The sequence below is a fragment of the Actinia tenebrosa genome, unplaced genomic scaffold, assembly GCF_029948245.1.
Source record: "Actinia tenebrosa isolate PJP-AT-01 unplaced genomic scaffold, QUT_ActTen_1.0 PGA_scaffold10__47_contigs__length_13832649, whole genome shotgun sequence".
Lineage (NCBI taxonomy): Eukaryota > Metazoa > Cnidaria > Anthozoa > Actiniaria > Actiniidae > Actinia > Actinia tenebrosa.
Genome location: NW_028292570.1, coordinates 11,102,271 through 11,121,142, shown reverse-complemented (window position 1 = coordinate 11,121,142; position 18,872 = coordinate 11,102,271). Strand labels below are relative to the sequence as shown.

The following is an 18,872-nucleotide window of genomic DNA, read 5'->3' as shown; positions in this document are numbered from 1 at the left end:
CATTCTTTTAAGACTAGATCCTAAGTCAGTTTATTTAACAGTTTTCTTTTTATCCCTATCAAGTATCTCTCCTACATTACAGACTGTTCCTTCAAATATAATCCATTGTTTGTCTTTCTTACTCCGCACAAGGATGTCTGGTTTATTTGCACCGCCTTTTGGACGGATATTCCACAGTACTTTTGCTTCATCGCTTTCGACAGATCTCTTTGGGGGTAGTTCTTTGTGCCAAGGTGTTACGTTGTCTTTATCATCAGAAAGTTCAAACTTCCTAAGTATCGCGTGATACACAAGTCTAAGCATGTGATCATGTCTTGATTTGTAGAGCGATTGGGCTATGGCCGAGCATTTGCACATGATGTGTACAATACTCTCATCTCCAGATTGGCAAAGCCGACATTTCAGATCTTCTGCTTCACCTTTCAGTTTCTTTACGTTATAGACTTTAGTTGGCAATAGTTGTTGAATAATACTTGTGTGAATACTGTAAACAACAGTTGGAATGTTTTTCCAGACTTTTGAGATGTCACACCATTCTTTGTGCAGGTCTTTGTTTTTCCACTGTTTAGCCATGAATTGTCCAACCCAGGGTTGCTGTTCAACTTCGAGTTCGTACTTTCTCGCTAATTCGTTCTTTAAGATGGACTTGATACTTTTAGGTTGACAATTATTCACTTCTATAACTGTGTCGTTGGATGTTAAGATAGATTTCATGCTTTCGGCATTATACGTTATGTCCAAATTTAGTTGAGCTGCAAATGTTCTTGCGTCCTTGATGATAGATCTTAAGGATTTCATTATTTTGGCGTCTTGGTACGTTCTTATTAGTTCAACATGTAGATCAGAGTTGCATGTGATGTAGTGGGCCAGTTTTATCTTTGTGGTCTTGTACAGGCTTTCGATTTTAGTCAGGCCTTTGCCTCCTTTAGAAGTTGGAAGGTAGAGGAGGGGTAGAGATTCATACTTGTGTTTACAGCCGCAGTCGTCTGTCAAGTTCTTTGAGTTTGTCTATAGGCCAGTCAGTAAACCTCATGTGGTGTTGCAAAACGGGAACAGCAAACGTTTGAGTAGCTTTGACCTTCAAGTGGAATAGATAAAGGTGACGTCCAAATTAACAAGATGCGTCTGATGTGCTCTATACTTGCTGCTTTCTGAATTTCCTTCTCAAGTTGACTAGTGTTCTCAAACTTTCCAAGGTATTTATAATAATCATCTTCTTCAAGTTCGGGTATGTTCGTATCATTACTGAGTGGTAAGTCTTCTCTTTTCTCCATTTTACCTCTTCGTAGGTGGATGGCAGCACATTTATTGATGTCCCAGTTGAGACCGATTTCATTAAACATCTGCTCTAGCTTGTTTGCTATTGTAGCTGCTTTTACTGATTACTTATGATATGATTTGAGGTCGTCAACAAATTATTATTATCATTAAATTATTATTATTATTATTTATGTTTTGTTTTTTTTAATTTTCCGTTGCAAAAGAAAGTTTTGTGTGCTCGAAAATTTTTTTATCAGATATAAAACCTCATTCATGGTCATGATTTCTATTGTGTTTCCTTCATGGATTATTAATGCGTTTTTAATTCTTATTTATATATTGAGTAGGACCATACCTCCAACCATCGAGTGCCGAAGCGCAGTCCGTGTGGGAGGTGTTTTCAAACCTAACTTTAAAAGATACACATGCGCAAAAGCTCAGCATCGAATTTGGAATCTTTATCAATTGTATTGATATTTTTTTTGGTTTCGACAAAAGCAATGAGTCATACAAGTATCTTGGCTTCTAACAATGAAGGGAAAAAACAGGTCAAACATCAAGGAATGTGACTACTTTCAATGGAAGACGTATCTCAACGCTGCTATAAACCATAAGTAATGGACGGAAATGGTCGTTTCAATCGTTTGGCTCTTCATAGTAAAAAAAAAATTTTTGCTGTAAAGTATCACTATAAATAAAGACATTTGGATTGGCTGACTTTGTAGCTAAAAGGAGGTGTGTTGAAAAAAAATTACAACCTAATAGTTGTTGAAAGTAAAAACTTTCCGCTTCAATCTTCATTTAAAGGTAAAATATAGCTATTGATTTCCTTTCAATAAAAAGTTCATAGCGTAGTTGGTTGAGCTGAAGTTTGGCTCGCTAAAATACTCGCCCTTCCACCGGCCAGCTCACTGCCAGTAAATTAGTTCCGTATTTTTTTGCTCAATCCGCCGTACAGGTCACCACACTAATCCATCAAAATACCACGATGGTTACTGGAGTCCAATTAAAGCTACTGATGCATTTTTCGACTCAGTTTTCAAAAAAATATACGGTTCAAAATGTTCAGATTGTGATGCAGCCAAGCTCCAACAAAGATTGCTTAAGGTGTGGACACTCGATGCCAAATTGCACACAACATTGCACGCATCAAATTTGAATCGAGGTGACACACAGCATCGCTTGTGTCAGCCTGCTATGCGAAGGAATTTGGTCAGCAGTAAATTTGGTGCAACCTGATTGGCTGGAAATGTCAAAATGTTGCAGGTAATGTTGCAGCCATGTTCGCACGATGAAATTTGTCGCGCGCAATGTTGCAAGAGTAGATCGCGATTCAGCAACTTTTAATTGAAAAAGCCATGCCATCTGCTTTAGGTGTATAAATCAGACTTTCCATAATTCCACAGAATAGACGAGAGATACTGGTTACGAGAACACGCGTTACGTCATCAATCAGATAATTAGTTAATTACCTTGCGCGCGCTTTGAATGAAGTTGTTCATGAGAGAAAAAGCAAAAGAAGGCGATAAAAGATTTTGTAAACGAAACATTGCTTAACGGATTATTTCAAGATTCGAAGTACATAACACAGTTTCAGGTAAGAACTTTGAAATACTCAAATGGTTTTTAAAATGTTTTTTTTCCCCAGTTCTGTGGATATTAATTAAGCAATTTTCAGTAGAAAAACATCCAACTGCATGTAAAAATTAAAAAGAGAGATACGTCTTCCTGGAATCTGTTATGACGGCCAGTTCTGCTGTAAGACAAAGGGAAGAAACTGAGACGAAGAACCAGACGTCAAAGAAGGGACAGAAAAAAATACGTAGAAATACAACAACTGAGCGATGAAACACGATCGGGGACAGGCCACCAGGCCATTAGGCCATCAGCGAGGATGAGATTTAGAACATTAGGACAAGTCATGTTGAAGAATTTTGAAACATATCAAGTAAACAATAGATTTGTCATTAGTAAAAGAACTCTACAAAGGCCTTTAAAAAAAAGAAATGTGATTGGATGACCAACATATGCTTCGTTAGCGATGGGTCCAAATTAAAAATCATTTTGTGTGTCTTCAGTTTAACATCGACATCTAAATCTTTATTAGCAATGCCTCTTCTCCCTCATGGACAACTCATTGTCAATACAATAACAACGTATCCTACTTATGATATTACTGAACGGTTTCCATGTGGGACGCGTTCTCAAATCTGCGCATGCTCAGTCATAAGATAAATTGAAAATGACAACTTGTTTTTAGATTCTATTTTTGTTTTATTCCATAAATTTTCCCCTCATTATTCGGGGAAATTAAATCGCTAATTCTCCTCGTGCCATGGTATTACTTATGAATATTGACATGTCTTTTGGTTTCCGACAAAATCAATGAGTCATACAAGTAACTTGGTACATAACAAAGAAGGGTAAAAACAGGTCAAACATCAAAGAATGGTTTTCTGGAAATGAATTTGGGATTCCACGACACACAGGTAACCTGGTAATGAATAAATGAACGATTATACGCGGGTGTAGGTAGAACACTAGAAAATAAATTTTCTCGAGTGCTCTGCCAATCCCAAAGTGCTTTATAACTACACACAGCAAATCAAGCAAGGATTTTATTTCTCTCGTAAAATGCAAAGGGCGCGTGCGTGCTGTGTGCTCTTAAAAAGTACGCGCTCCCAACCAATGAAAATACAAGATTAATAACAGTTATTTTTGAACGAGTATATATTCATAAATGAAATTTCCATGTTCGATGTTAAACTTTTGCGCATGTCTATTTTTTCAATAAAGGTTTCAAAACACTTCCCACACGGACTAAGGAAGCAGAAGGAAGGTAGCCACCAGACAGACGCATCACACAGTGCTAATCATAGCAAGGGGTTAATCATCTACGGTCTAGAGGCCGACTAACCTCTCCCTTAGGCTTCGGCCGAGCTTCCTGATTAGTCACTGGATAGCGGTGTCGGGGCCGAAATCTCCGGCGTAGCCGTAAATGCTTCGCGCTGCCATACTGCGCTTCAGCCCTTGATGTTTGGAGGTATGGTCCTACTCCATATAAGAAAAAAAATTTAAAAGTATTTTGATGACAAAAGACTTTCTTTTGAAAAAAAAAACAACAAAACAATACAAAAATACAAAAAAGGAAACAAAACAATAATAAAGTTAGTTATTAACCCGGTAAATAACTATATATATAGACCTAGCATTCATAATGAGCAACATATGATAGAAAACCTTCTCAATTGATAAATAAAATACTTAATTACCTCGAACGTCGGCAATAAACCTATATATTCCTCGGGCCTGCGGAGCTCGGGATGTATATGGCTTATTGCCTCCGTTCTCGGTAATTAACTCTTACTAAGTAAGAAATGCAAATCAAGGCAGGCCCCACAACTCCAGTACTAAATTTCCTGAAACTTGTAGAATCAAACGTAGTGCAATCATAAGTAGATTCAGTCCCAAACCAGACAAAACAAAAAAGGCCTTGAAACCCACCAAACAAGACATTATGGCCTTGAATAAACAGCCAGGTATGATGAGAGGTGAAAACAGAACAAACATCAAAGGATTGAGACTACTTGCAGTGGAAAACGTAATCAAACATTGTTGTATACCATAGGTAAGGGATTGATAATTCCATATATGACAAACAAATCTTTCTGGTAACTTGGTAATGAATGAGTAAGACGACTATGGTGCATCCTTATATGCGCGCGGCAGAAAAGGTTAAACATTCATGTGCATAATGACTTAGTATTCTTTTATTTTTTCAAGACCTATATCAAAAATGTGAAAGGTTTTACGCGCATTATCTTCTTTTTCTTACTCTCATTCTTCTTCTATTCTTCTAATTGTTTTTAACTAAAAACCTTTCAAACTATAGATGACACAGCATGTTCACATGAATCGAGCAACACATTAATGTATGTTGTTGTTTTTTTTTGTAGAGAAGGATTCGATTGCTCTGCTTAAAGACTCAGGTGAGTAGATATGAAGTACCAATCCTGCCTCAATCAATTGAGGTTGCAGTGAGGTTCCAATCCTACGCCAGGTGGATCGTGGATCAACCCCATTCCTTTCCATCAGGGTCCTTACAGGGGTGACGCCATGGCTATTATTACTACCCCGTGTTTCTAGCCATGTCTATTCTTAGTTTGCTGGATTGCACCACATCCTATATTTTACGTCAAAGTTTGATCCTAATAAAATGTTCTGATCTAATTATTCATAAAATATAGTTTTTCTGTCACAAAGCCTATTTTCGAATGTGGTTAAATGTAATTTAGGCAAAGTTAGACTCGAGGTCAATGACATCTCGCAGTAACGTCGTCCCGACGCATACCGCTATCTTCCGCTGTCAACGCATTTATTACCTCACGCTATCGTTGATCGACTCAGCTAGCAAGTCGTTTATAGCATGCCGCAATCTATTTTAGTCGATCTCTGTGGCCTGTCTGAGATATGGATCATAGCTATCATTACGAAATACGATAAGACGCTACACACGTGATCACGCTAGCTTAATGCCAACCACGCGAACCTTTACTCGCCATCGCTATCGCTAGCACTCGCTATACGACGCTATTACGCTAGAACTAGTTTAATTTTCCCGCACGCCATCCCTACCACTGGTACAGGTAAGTAGAGGTAAGTATTCCATTGACAGATCGGGGTCAATGTGACAGGTGTTTGGTGGGTGGTGACAGGGTGACCATGGTTACCGCTAATTTGTGCCTGGCTCCGCCCATCCCACCGAATAAGCACCTAACGCCAAGCTCATCATTAACGATGAGTTTAAAGGATCATGTCTATTCTTAGTTTGCTGGATTGCATTTTAGTTCTCGCGGCCCCTGCTTGGATATTGTCCTTTTTATTGTTGAACAAAACAACAACATCGTTTCCAAACAATCGATAACAAGTTACCTATTTGTATACTAATGAATAAATAAATTTCCCAAAAGTGTAAACTCGAATCGAACCCTAGTCTCTTGCTCGACAGGCAAGTATATTAACCACTATACTATCATGGATCTGGATGTTTTACTTTCTATCAAAAATATGTTTGTCTCACGAGTCGGAATCTAACCGACGACCTACACATAATTGTTTTACACTACAGTCTACCCACTGAGCTTCCGTGAGATCTATACTTTACTCTTCTAGAAAGATTTTACCCCATCATCTAACGGAGAGTTTATCGAGATGATGAATTTTAAAAACTTATGCCAATATTTCTTGATATATATATATATATATATATATCTAGAATAATATAGAAAACTTTGAACCACATTTCCCTAAAACCACAGAAATGTTCTGCAGTGCTTTTATTCAAATACAGAACCCTTATCCACGATCCACCTGGCGTAGGATTGGAACCTCACTGGAACCTCAATTGATTGATGCAGGATTGGTACTTCATATCTACTCAGGTGTTCTTTTATATTTGTTGTGCTTTTTGTCTTTTTGCTAATTTTAAATCAATACCACTTTTAATGGAAGGTTGAATAATGGAATGAATAACTTTATTTGAACATGGTAGACTCACCAGTATTTTACAATAAATAGAGAATAATACATGGCCGCACGGAGATATGGAAGTTATCTTCGAGTGATCAAATTGATATCTCACAGGTAAGCGCAGCGAACGAGTGAAATATTAAATTTGAACACAAGAAGATAACTTCCTTATCTCCAAGCGGCCATGTATTTTTCTGTTTATTATATAAACCATAGCACTGTAATTTTTTTCAAAACAATGGAACTTTATTGTAGAAAACATCCCAAATACAAATTTCAATTCGACATACTAGTAAAACCGAGAATATATAAATACAGTCTCTAACAAACCCAAATCAAGTTCAACTCTAGACTGTTCAATCTCGCTTTTTTATGGCTGTCGATCGAAAAATTTTGAAAACGGACTGAGAAAACCAGCTAACGACAGCAAACTTTAACAAACATTTGAATAATCCTGACTGTTGCTCCCTGACTGCTGTCACTTTCTAAAATCCTACGATATTCCTTTTGCTTAGGACTTTCCGCAATCATCGTATTAGCCTCCATAGATGATAAGGTGGATAAATGAACGTTAAATGTTCCTTCAGTGATATGATTTCCTATAAAAAGGGATGCAAGTTGGTGTGGTTGTGCAGAACTACTGGGAGCTGTTGCTGTTGTTGTTGGCGCAGTAGAATTTTCATCTTGCACAAAACTGAAGTTTATGTGTAATGTTTGTAAGTGTGTGATAGTGTGTGTAAGTGTGTTTAAGTGTGTGTGTATGTGTGTAGGTGTGTGTAAGTGTGTGTAAGTGTAGGTGTATGTGTATGTACGTGTAAGTGTGTGTAAGTGTTTGTAAGTATGTGTAAGTGTGTGTAAGAGTGTGTAACTGTGTGTAAGTGTTTGTAAGTATGTGTAAGTGTTTGTAAATGTGTGTAAGTGTGTTTAAGCGTGTGTGTATGTGTGTAGGTGTGTATGCATGCATGTGTGTAAGTGTGTGTAAGTGTGTGTGTAGATGAAGCAGATAAAATTGAAGAAATAGTTTGCTGATGTTTCTCTCCCATCGTACTGTAATTGTTCACAGATTGTACGTTCTTGTGTCCTGTGAGCTGACTGTGACTTGTGACTTGTGTCCGGTGAGTTTGACAATGTGATGACCAAATTTATCGTCAATAAGCGGACAGACACATAAAAACTGATGTCTATTTTTTTTTTTACAATAACAAAAGTTATAACAATTTCTTATTTTTAGCGATCAAATCAACCAACGGAAAGAGCGCGGGATCATTGACATCAGCTTCATCTGTCTGTCCTCTTATTGATAATAAAAAATAACCAATCAGCGCGCGAGAAATTTGTAAGTTATTGTAAAAAAATAATGATAATAATAATAATAAATCATGAATTATATTGCGTTTAGTGTGGTTTAGTGGTGTACATTAAAATCTTTAAACAATAATTACAAACAACTTTTATATTTTGTAAAAACTCAAATAGCGAGACAAAACTGTTTACTCGCAAAAATGCATCACATATATACTCAAATAGTGAGACAAAACTGTTAACTCGCAAAAATGCATCACATATATACTCAAATAGCGAGACAAAACTGTTAACTCGCAAAAATGCATCACATATAGAAAAGATTCAAATAGCGAGACAAAACAGAGGAACTCGGAAACGTAAGGCAGAAATGTGAATTATAAGGAAGGCACAAATTAAACGTATGTGAAGATATTGAATAGGATCACAATCGCTATGCAAACCTACGAAATAACACGAGATATTTTCTAGTATAAGCCTATTAACTAACACAATGACGTGAATAAAACACATTGAAACTCAACGAAGCAGTAGAAAATGGGCTAAAATAAGATGTGCGTTAACGATGTACTTTTACTTGTGTTTTCTTTTTTGAGATGTTTTTTAGCTGTTCGATACTAAAATCCATAAAATCTGTGCTTACTTTTACCTAAGATAAACTGCTGCCAATTTTTCCATTGAATTGTTTCAAATTTTCCTCAAATTGTTCGTCATATTATTGTCTAAGGTCTTTTCTATTGTTCATTATCCAATGAAAAGCGAGAATTTCGTTTATAATTTGAACTGTGTTTCACATTTCTGAACTGTATTACACTTTTGTATTACGTTTGAATACCACTGCTCTAATTGAGTAATTTTTTTTAAATGTTATTACTCTTGTTATCTATCAACAGATTGTGAAACAAGCTTCATGTAACATTATACACTTAATGTCTGGTCGCGAGGGAAATAGTTAGTTTTGCTTTTCCGAGAGTGTCTATGTTTCACGAGGCGAAGCCGAGCCGCACTAATTTCCCGAGGGACCAGATATTAAGTGTTTTGTTATATTGCAATAATTGAGAAAGACTGAGAAGTCAATTTACGAAATAAGAACTTTATTTAGCAAGCTAAATGCATGAAAACTGACCATGATTTTACAAACACAACTCACATACCGTCTTGTATTTCTCTACCGAAAAGCGAGGAGAGTAGCAACAGCATTTTTAGTCGCTTTTTTCGTATTTTGCGAATCCTTTTTGTCAATAAAGGTCTATAATCTCTCTGTAGAAACACTGGAAAATCTCTAATTGTTTCGCTTCGAGCTCCATTTGTAATGAAAATTCAAGCAAAATATCTGCTCCCGCTCTGTTGTTTTTGATTGGTGCAAAATATCACGCCATCAGCGATTTTCACTTTTTGATCACGTGCACTTGTTTATTTTCGTCACGATTATTGTCACGTGCAACATATTTCCAGACCGGGATGCATTTAGATTTAACTAGTGTCACGTGGTCATCTTTCAACCAATGAGAGTGTTCGTTATATCGGAAAATTTAGTAGCTATATAACAAATATAATTGTAAGCTTAAATATAACAAGTTTTGACACTGGAAAACGTGTCAAATGTGCTGTGCACATTGGATACTTTGAATAGAGTACAAGACTATTTGGGATTTAGTCATTGTAAGACAGAAGAAAGTCCGTGGATTCGGTTTGACTAAAATAGAATATTTTGTAATGCTGATAGAAGAGATACGTTTTTCGTCGAGGCAAGATTTTTTTACTGTCAAATTACGAACCAGCATAAACGAGTCTTGGTCGCAAACCCCAAAGCAAGCCTCCTTCTCTCTGAGAACCAGTGTTATGGTGGCTCCATCGGCTCAAAAACACCACACAAAACAATGAACAGAGGATTCTCCATCTACAGGAGGTAAAGGAGACTCTGATCGCAGGGTAACCTCAGAATAGAAATATTGCGAAAAACGTATCTCTTTCCCCACGCTTCTTAGTAAATTTGCTACCCAAACAATATGGCGTCGGAAACCGTGAAAGGAACTATAAATAAACTAACATAAAAGTCATGTGAGTACTCTTTTATGTAAATTATGACGCAGTAAATTCCTCGTCCACCCACTCGTTGAAGGTTTCGGCATGAAAATCCCTTTTTCATAAAAATATTCGACTAGAAATAGATACGTTTAGCTAACCAAAACAAAAATTATTACTTTAGTTAATACAATAACATATAACTCGTGCGGGTACTGTTACTAAAACGAGGAACGGCCTGAAACCACCTGAAACCACCTAAAACGACCTGAAACGACCCGAAACGACCTGAAACGACCTGAAACCATCTTGAAAGCACCTGAAACCAGCCAAAACATTGAATCTCCAATCTCCATTTTATTGACTTTTATCGATCGATCAAGTGTTTGTTTTCCTTGGAAGGGATGTATTTCATGGTAGAATGTCATATAGTCGCTATGTATACTCTCCCATAGAAGTATTCCACACTTATACCTCACCTCTCCCTCGCTACGATTACCTGTTCCTAGCTATGATCAACCGTCCCTACCTATGATCAACTGTTCCTAGCTAAGATCAACTGTCACTAGCTATGATCAACTATCCCTAGCTATTTTCACCATTCTCTACTAATGGTTTCCTGTACCTATATATAGATTTCCTTCCCCGTATATAGTTTAATGAGCTTAAAAACTTGCAGGCAACATGGCTGAATTACATTATGGAGGGGCTTATCCAGTATCTGTCATGTGGTAGGGGGGGGGGGGGGGGTGGGCGTGGGGGTCACAACATACCAAATTGTCACTATGACATCATATCACATACTGCATCAACGGTCAGATGATTTATCTTTGGCTTTGAAAATGGGGTCACAGGCACCCCTGAGCCCCCTAGATACGCCAATGTTAGGTTAAACAAATTTACACGTTAAAGTAAAAAAATGTTCAAATTGTAATCATAGCTACGGACAATTGATGACAGCTAGGGATAGTTGAAAATAGCTAGGGACAGTTGATGTCAGCTAGGAGCAGTTGAAAATAGCAAGAGATAGTTGAAAATAGCTAGGGATAGTTGATCATAGCTAAGGGATAGTTGATCATAGCTAGTGACAGTTGATCATAGCTAGGAACAGTTGATCATAGGTAGGGACGGTTGATCATAGCTAGGAACAGGTAATCATAGCAAAGGAAAAGTGAGGTATAAGTGTGGAATACTTCTATGGGAGACTATACGTATGAGCGACTATATGACATTCTACCATGAAGTACATCCCTTCCAAGGAAAACAAACACTCGATCGATCGATAACAGTCAATAAAATACACAAACTGGACGACAAACTTGATGGAGATTCAATGTTTTGGCTGGTTTCAAGGTGGTTTCAAGATGGTTTCAGGTCGTTTCAGGTCGTTTCAGGTGGTTTTAGGTCGTTCCTTGTTTTAGTAAATACCAATAGTAATATTTTAGATCAATGACGCAGTAGAAAGTCCTTGCCCGCCCCCATTCAAGCTTACGGCATGAAATACGTTTTTGTCATGAAAATATTCGACTAGAAATAAATATGTTTTGCTAATCAAACCTAATATCATTTTTCTTGCTAATGAAATAATATAAAACTCGTGCGAGTACTATTTTACATCAATGACGCAGTAGAAATTCTTGGCCTGTCCATTTACAATCTTTTGTTTACGTAACTAATTCGAGTTGTATCAAAAAACAAAAATCGCACTAAAAGTTTCTAATTTAGCTCCAGTTTCTAATTATCTGCTTAGAATACTACCAAATTAAGTTTAAAGTAAGTTGGATTAAGGCACTCTTACCACGAAAACCACATATGTTCAACCTCTTTCACCTCCTCCGTGTCCCGATTTTACAGATCTCAACATGCATTTTCACCTCGTGTTTCACCAATGTCAATCATGACGAGGTCCACCAATGGCATTCGTAACACTAAATTCCGATCATACGTAACTCAACAAAAACAAATGTACCGTGCCCATAGGCACAGCACAAAAAATACCAATATATTTTTCAATATATACAGACAAAGGTGATAAGGTGACAAAAGTGGGAGAGTAGTAAGGTCGAAAACAAAGAAGATTTTCTTCTGATTTTTTACTATGGAGGACATTATCTTGATCTAAAAAAATTTAAGTCGATTTTTTTTCTCCTATTCTATTTTCAACTTTTGGTTTTATCTACATTGGGCTCCCTGTGGCGAAAACGATGAGAGCTCCGCTGACACGGCTTAAAAACGCGTGATTGGTTAATCCAATATATTAACTGAGGATGCGCAGTGTGGTTTTCCGCTGAATTTAACGCAGGCGGTCAGTACAAAATGGCGGACGAGGAAGAATTCTTGTCGAGCGCTATTTTTTCCAAAAATCGAAGTTTTTTTCCTAACATATCTGGATTAAATGCCGTAATTAATCAAGAAAACAAGTCAGATGAGTATCTTGACCTTATATGAATGGTTAATTATATTATTTTCAGTCTTATTCGGACAAAAACAAGTCATCGAAGTGTGTGTATTTGAATAAAAAGACAGCGAAGAAATGCAATTATTGTGCCGTCATTCTAAGTCTTTTCCAAAGTTCTGACCTATAAATGCTGCTCGATTGTCAAGATAATAATGTAAATATAGTCGTGAGTGCTTTAAATGTGAAAATATGTGATCAAAACTATAGATGAGCATGCTTTACTCCGATTATTATGTTAAATCTGTTCAACTGGGTTGCTGCAATTCGATATCGTGTGTTAGACTCCTAGATAATTCTTCCTTTTAGGTGTTTCTTGGCGAAAAACCAAAAGGACAATGGGAATACTCATCATTGAACTAGTTTGAAAACATACATGAACCTCCCATTGACAAACAGCATTTTTTTTCGTCAGAAAAAGAATCTTTTTTTCAGGAAAAGGGTTCTTATTATTCTCATTATTAGCAATGAATTAAATGCTACTTCATTTGTGTTTGCATGGCAATCTTACTTTTTTCATTTAATTTTGATATCTCTACAATATCAATGAAGAAGTTCTTTAATATTTATGTTAAGTAGATATGGGAGAATCTCTCTTGTAAAGTACTCAGCTTGATCTTCCTCCAGTTTAGCTAGGCTGTTTTTTCCTTTGACTTAAACATTTGAGTCATGCACAGGAGAATATTAAAACAGCTAAAAAATAATAATAACTTTTAAAACTTTTTCCACTTAATGTTAGTGCTGCATTTATAGTTAAGCAAAAGTTAAGGTTTTGAGTTTTATCAAAAACCTGTTATAATCAGGTACTCCTCTAGATAAGCACAATGAAACAACATTAAGAATCCTTGGTTTTATCACATCTGTGTTTAGTTTAGATATAATGAAATTATTCATCAATGTGATACTAACTAGAAAGCCCTTTTCATATGGTATAATTTGCACTTGCTTTATTTTGGGTTCACCCAAAATGCTAATTCCCTCACAGTGTAGTAGTGTTTCATGTATACATCAGATTCCTTGTTTTTGTTAGTTAATTTAATCTTATGTTGTTGGTTGTAAAGGTAAGGGATCTCAGCATTATATGTGCATTGTGTATTTCATCAGTCAACTTTCATAACAGTCTAGGGTAGTCTTAATCCGTAGTTTTGCCCTGTTTTTTCCCACCCATATGGTACACAAGGAAGTTCTTTTATATTTAGTACACCTAGTGGCCTGTGTTGTTTGTTATAGATCATAATAATTAGGATACATTTTCTCCTTTCCGAGAATTGAGAAGTCATGATATTACCAAAGTTAAAAACCAAAGTGAAAAGATTTTCCATCTATCAAGATACAATTTTTTTAACAGAGTAAAGGAAGATACTGTAAGCACCCTTATGATACATAATTGCAAATTTTAATAAATAGGCCTTGGAAAAATTCCTAAAGACAATATTGGGTTTTTTCATGTTCTTTTTTTTTTTTTTTTTTTTTGCTAATAGTTATTCTCCCCTCACATTGCTTAATAAATATATACCTCACCTTCCAATTTTCAACTGTTTTTGATACACTAAAATGCTAAATGATAGGATGATTGTTAGGAGTATGATTGTATCTCACCCATAAAATGATAACATCACTCTGGGTATACCTTCCTGGTAACTGGTTCATCATTAATTCCTTATGTTGAATCAGTTTTCAATTCTAAACCTAGAACTGAAATGTTCCTTATAAGTGATGTTGAGGGTGAGACCTTTGTTGTGAAAATATTTTGAAAATATAAAAAAAGAAGTTTATTAATTCCATTGTATGTGTTTATTAAAATTAATGATAACCACTTTCAGGTTATGATTTCCAAAGTAAAACAAGATGTTTATCCTTCGTATCACAACATTTCGTCATTGACTAAAGTTTTTATCCTTAGTCTTAGCGCTCCTCTAAACCAGCTCTTCGAAACAGGTGTTTCCTCGTCCACGAATACCTTTTATCACGAAGAACTTTATTTTTCAAGTACTTATAACTACATCTGAAGAATTCCAACGGAATAAATTTATGTTAAAATCTAATATAGATTACAATTGTCCCAGTTGAGGAAGCAATAGTTGATTGTAATATTAATATGTCTAGCTTCGAATATTTTATTACTTTGAAAGCGAAAATCTAGCACGGCCGAACTTCAAATTCAATGGCCATTTGCAGTTACTTACAACAGATATTAATGAGTAAAAATATCATAATTTTAAGCTTATCTCTGTTGATCTGACCTTATTTTTGACCAAAACGTAAACATGACCTACATCAATTTATTTCACAATTGTCGACTTTTGTACCAAAAAGTAATTTAGTGTATCTCGATAACCATCATGTTGACCTCATTCTAAACATCACTGCCACCCTCTAAGTACTTTTTGAATTACACTATGACTGATCAATTAGATATTTTGGTTACCAGTAAGCTGTAAAAATTATTCAAAGTCGCAGGTTTTTGAAGCACGAATACTGCTAGAGCGTCCGCCATTTTGTTTTTGGGATTTTCGCGCATGCGCACGCGTTTTTAAGCCGTGTCAGCTCCGCTTTTAATTTAGTCAGCGCCTAAATTTTTTTCTTTTTTTTTGGTATTTACTTAATTCTTGGTGTGTGATCAGTTGAATGAATCTCATTACCAGCTTTCAGTAAATATGTCAAAATACTAAAAATTATTAACAAATGATATATCGAACAATTATGGCCTGTTAGGTGCTGACGTACTCTTTTCAAATTCCCTTCCGTTCCTCTCCTTCTTTACTAGAAGCAGCAGAGGACGGAATTTGAAGAGGTCTTAGGTAGGTAGAGCAAACTCAGAGGAAATAAAATGAAAAAGGGAGTTTCCTATACTGTCTCCATTCAGGCTTGCTTTGCTATAACCCACGCAGGATACTGTTCACGTTGAGACAGCTTATTCTGTAAGTACTTTATAAGGCTATTTTTTCATAGTTAGTTTTTAATCCCCTTTCTCGAACATTTGTAGTAAGCTAATTTTAATTTCCATAACACAACTATTGTTCAGTTGGTGACCAGATGTCTAAATCACTGAATTCCTCTGTACGACTGCTGACAGCTCAGTTATTGATATTTACACATTTTGAACTCTGTTTCCAGAATTGCCAAGTGATCAAAGATACACACGCTAAAGCGGCAAGCTTGATGTTGCCTATCATCACTTGGCAATTCCTGGTCTCTGATAAACAGCTAGCTAAGCTGGTCGTTTGCATCAAAAAAGCGGGATGCAGGCTATCATCATGTCCAATCGAGGGATATTTTGCTTAATTCAAACTAAATTCAATTAAAGTGAGAGCAGAATTAAGTTTGTACATGAAGGCGTTCAGTTTTAAATCGATAGCCCCATGGATGTGTTATTCCATGAATTGAGTCAGTCTTCACATTAACTTAAAACCATCCATGAGACGGATAAAAAGACCTACATAATCAAAGGAAGATCACAGAAGGTATTCTAACAAGATCATAAACCTAAAAATGGGTAAGTTTAAAAACTGTTATTGTTTTCTTTTATTAACTCTATTTACTGACTTATTATCAGAAGCTGATGACATCATTTTTGGCAATGACTGACGTGACTCATAGCTTTTCTTGATCAAAATCCAACTAAAAAGAATGGCTTTCTTTTACCGTGTAAAGTAAAATAACGATATGAGTATAGGTTTGTTACAGCACGAGTAAAATATGCCGTAATTCTTTTTAGTAATGAAGTAGATAGTTCAAAAGACATTTACAAAACCTTTATAATCAGGTGAAGTTTACCGTAGCTACGAAAAAAATTAGAACTCAATAAAACGCAAAAAAAATCTCCAAACTGGTCCCAGAGAATAAAAAGCCGTCTCCCTTTAACTTTTGACTCGCGAATTTGGATTTGTTTGTTTACTAATGTCTTAAACTAAGCTCCTTCGTTTGACAGTAGCAGAGACCGCTTTTCAAACTCTCAAATTCACAAAGAAATGATGCATTTCGTAATTTTCAGTTCAAGAATCCAAAATTATGGCCCTTAACTAAATGTATTTTAAGTGAATTGATCAAGCTGGAGACACTAATCAAAGAAATGGAATGCATTAATAACGAAGTACAAAAGCAAACAACGATAGCGTTTTCATGCAAATTTTTCCAAAGTGCTACACTTGAATTGAAAGTAGCTTAATTTGTTTAAGTTTTGTGTGGTTAAGTTCATGAGCTGTTACGGCAAATAGCGCTACCAATGATTGCTTAATTCAGCTGACCGGTAAGTTCTCGCAATATTGTGATAAACAGAAGAGTATTATTATTAGATTGATTGGTAATTCGCCGCGATTCCAAAGTCAAAAGCACATCACATTTCAATGAAATTTGTCATATTTGTAATCTTCACAAAGTAAACGAAAACTTCAAAAGCTTGCCGTGATTTATCTATAATTTATAGATGCTGTCTTTCTAATTATTGCTTTAGGGTGTTATTAGAGTACAGTGGGCTAGCGCTAGGCTAAAACATGTGCCAACTTGCATACATACAAGCGTGTGCAGTTATCTGACTATTGAGCAATGCTTTGTTTATTTAGTTGATTTGTGACGACTGTAGGTCTTTAGCAACATTTAATATATATAAACGATTCGGTGTATACGCACCTTGTTCGCCAATATTTCATGTTGAACCGGTTAAATGTTAAGAAAACGTGATTGGAAATCTTTATTTTGGAGAATAGCAGCATTTTACTATATCCACAGGTCTCAGCAGAGTTGATGAACTAGAAGCCAAGTACTCGGAGCTTGAAAAACTTTACCAAGAAACCGTCCAAGCACGAGACGAGGCGATAGAGGAAAGAAACAGAGCAACTGTGGTTCTCGCTTTTCAGCTTGAGAAAGAAACAGCTGAGCTAGCAAATCACATCGAAGACTTGAATAAGAAGAACACGAGTATCTTGGATGAGAACGAAGATCTTTCTATAAAGCTTGAATTCGCTCGCAGGGACTTACAAAACTTACAGGTGACTCAGGGAATACTTGATAACACGTTATACTTTTTTGGTTGAGATTTTATTTGTTTTCTTTCTTTTTTCTTCAGAAAAAGCACATAAAGTTACAGTTGGAAAGTGAGCAGCACATTTGTGAAAGGGACAACGCGATTGAGAAAGTAAACGAGTTTGAAAAGAAGAATAGGCTGTTAAAAGAAGAGGTTGATGAGCTGCTGGTGAAGTTAAACAACACTAGGACAACAAGCGAAAGCAACAGCAATAATAGTATTCTAATACACCCTACTATTACGATCACTAACTGCTGTAGCGTCGAAGACAAAAGGTCGGGGAATATCGATACCAAGAACCATAACGAGAACGAAAGCAGCAGCAAAAATGACGACAGCAACTTAAACAGAGTAAGTTATTCAAGCGAGAGCAAGAGCAGCTTATCTTCTACAAATAACCAAAACAATAACAGCGGACATATTAGCAAAATAGAGATAAATAGCAGTCCAGTAGAAAGGAAGAGTACTTCAAAGGAGAACAATAGCATATGCTATAATACAAAGAGTAAGAGAAGCAGCAGCAACAACGACAGGAATAGTATTACTGCCACCAAAACCAAGAATAGGAACGATCCAGTTGTTGACATTAGTTTACATTCTTTATTTGACAAAGAAAAAGGTATTAATCATAACATCAGCAGTGAAACTATTGGTAAAGACAAAGAAAGAAACAAAGCTTCAAGTGATAGGAACACGAACGACGTCATGAATGGTAATCTTTATCCACTTGGAGGACTGGGATTGAGTATTAAGAAGTTTCAAGGATTAATATGCATTAATATAATTAAAAGATAATTCCCATGACGAGAAAAAGCACAACAAAGTTAAGAGGTTTCTGCAGTTAAAAAATGTATGTTTACTAGGGACAATCACCAGTAGCCATACGTTTCTTTGTCATTTCTGAGAATAGGAGGGTTGCTACAATATATTATACCGAAAATCCTCAGACCCCAGAAATTTCTTAATTTTGATGAACTATTTCTTGTTATGGTGTTTTTATGGTGTTAATTCTAAAAACTCATTTCCAGTCCTCAACTCGTTTTTAAAGTGGGCAATTGTCCTTTCTCAATTAATGTTGATGTATGTAATATATAAAATATTCACTGCGCATGATTAATATTTTTCAACAGAAGAGCCAAAGCAGGATTCTAGACTGACAATCACACTGAAAAAGAACGCAATAGAAAACGAATACGACGTACACGAGGAACTGGGAAAGTAAGATGTTTATCTACGACTTATTATATTGAACTATGAATACCTAATCTTCGTAGATAT

At 36.0% G+C, this 18,872-nt stretch overlaps 1 protein-coding gene across 3 annotated transcripts in view; it reads left to right on the top strand.

Annotated features, from left to right (window-relative positions):
- Window positions 1–15,689: 15,689 nt before the first annotated feature.
- Window positions 15,690–18,872, top strand: part of LOC116299105 (uncharacterized) — a 29,728-nt gene continuing 26,545 nt past the window's right edge. For all 3 annotated transcript variants that reach the window (XM_089026926.1, XM_089026925.1, XM_089026924.1), the window contains exons 1-4: window positions 15,690–16,067; window positions 17,300–17,559; window positions 17,637–18,306; window positions 18,725–18,812. In XM_089026926.1, the coding sequence (XP_088883052.1) occupies window positions 16,064–16,067; window positions 17,300–17,559; window positions 17,637–18,306; window positions 18,725–18,812 (1,022 nt within the window). In that variant the 5' untranslated portion in view covers window positions 15,690–16,063. The remainder of the gene's footprint in view (window positions 16,068–17,299; window positions 17,560–17,636; window positions 18,307–18,724; window positions 18,813–18,872) is intronic.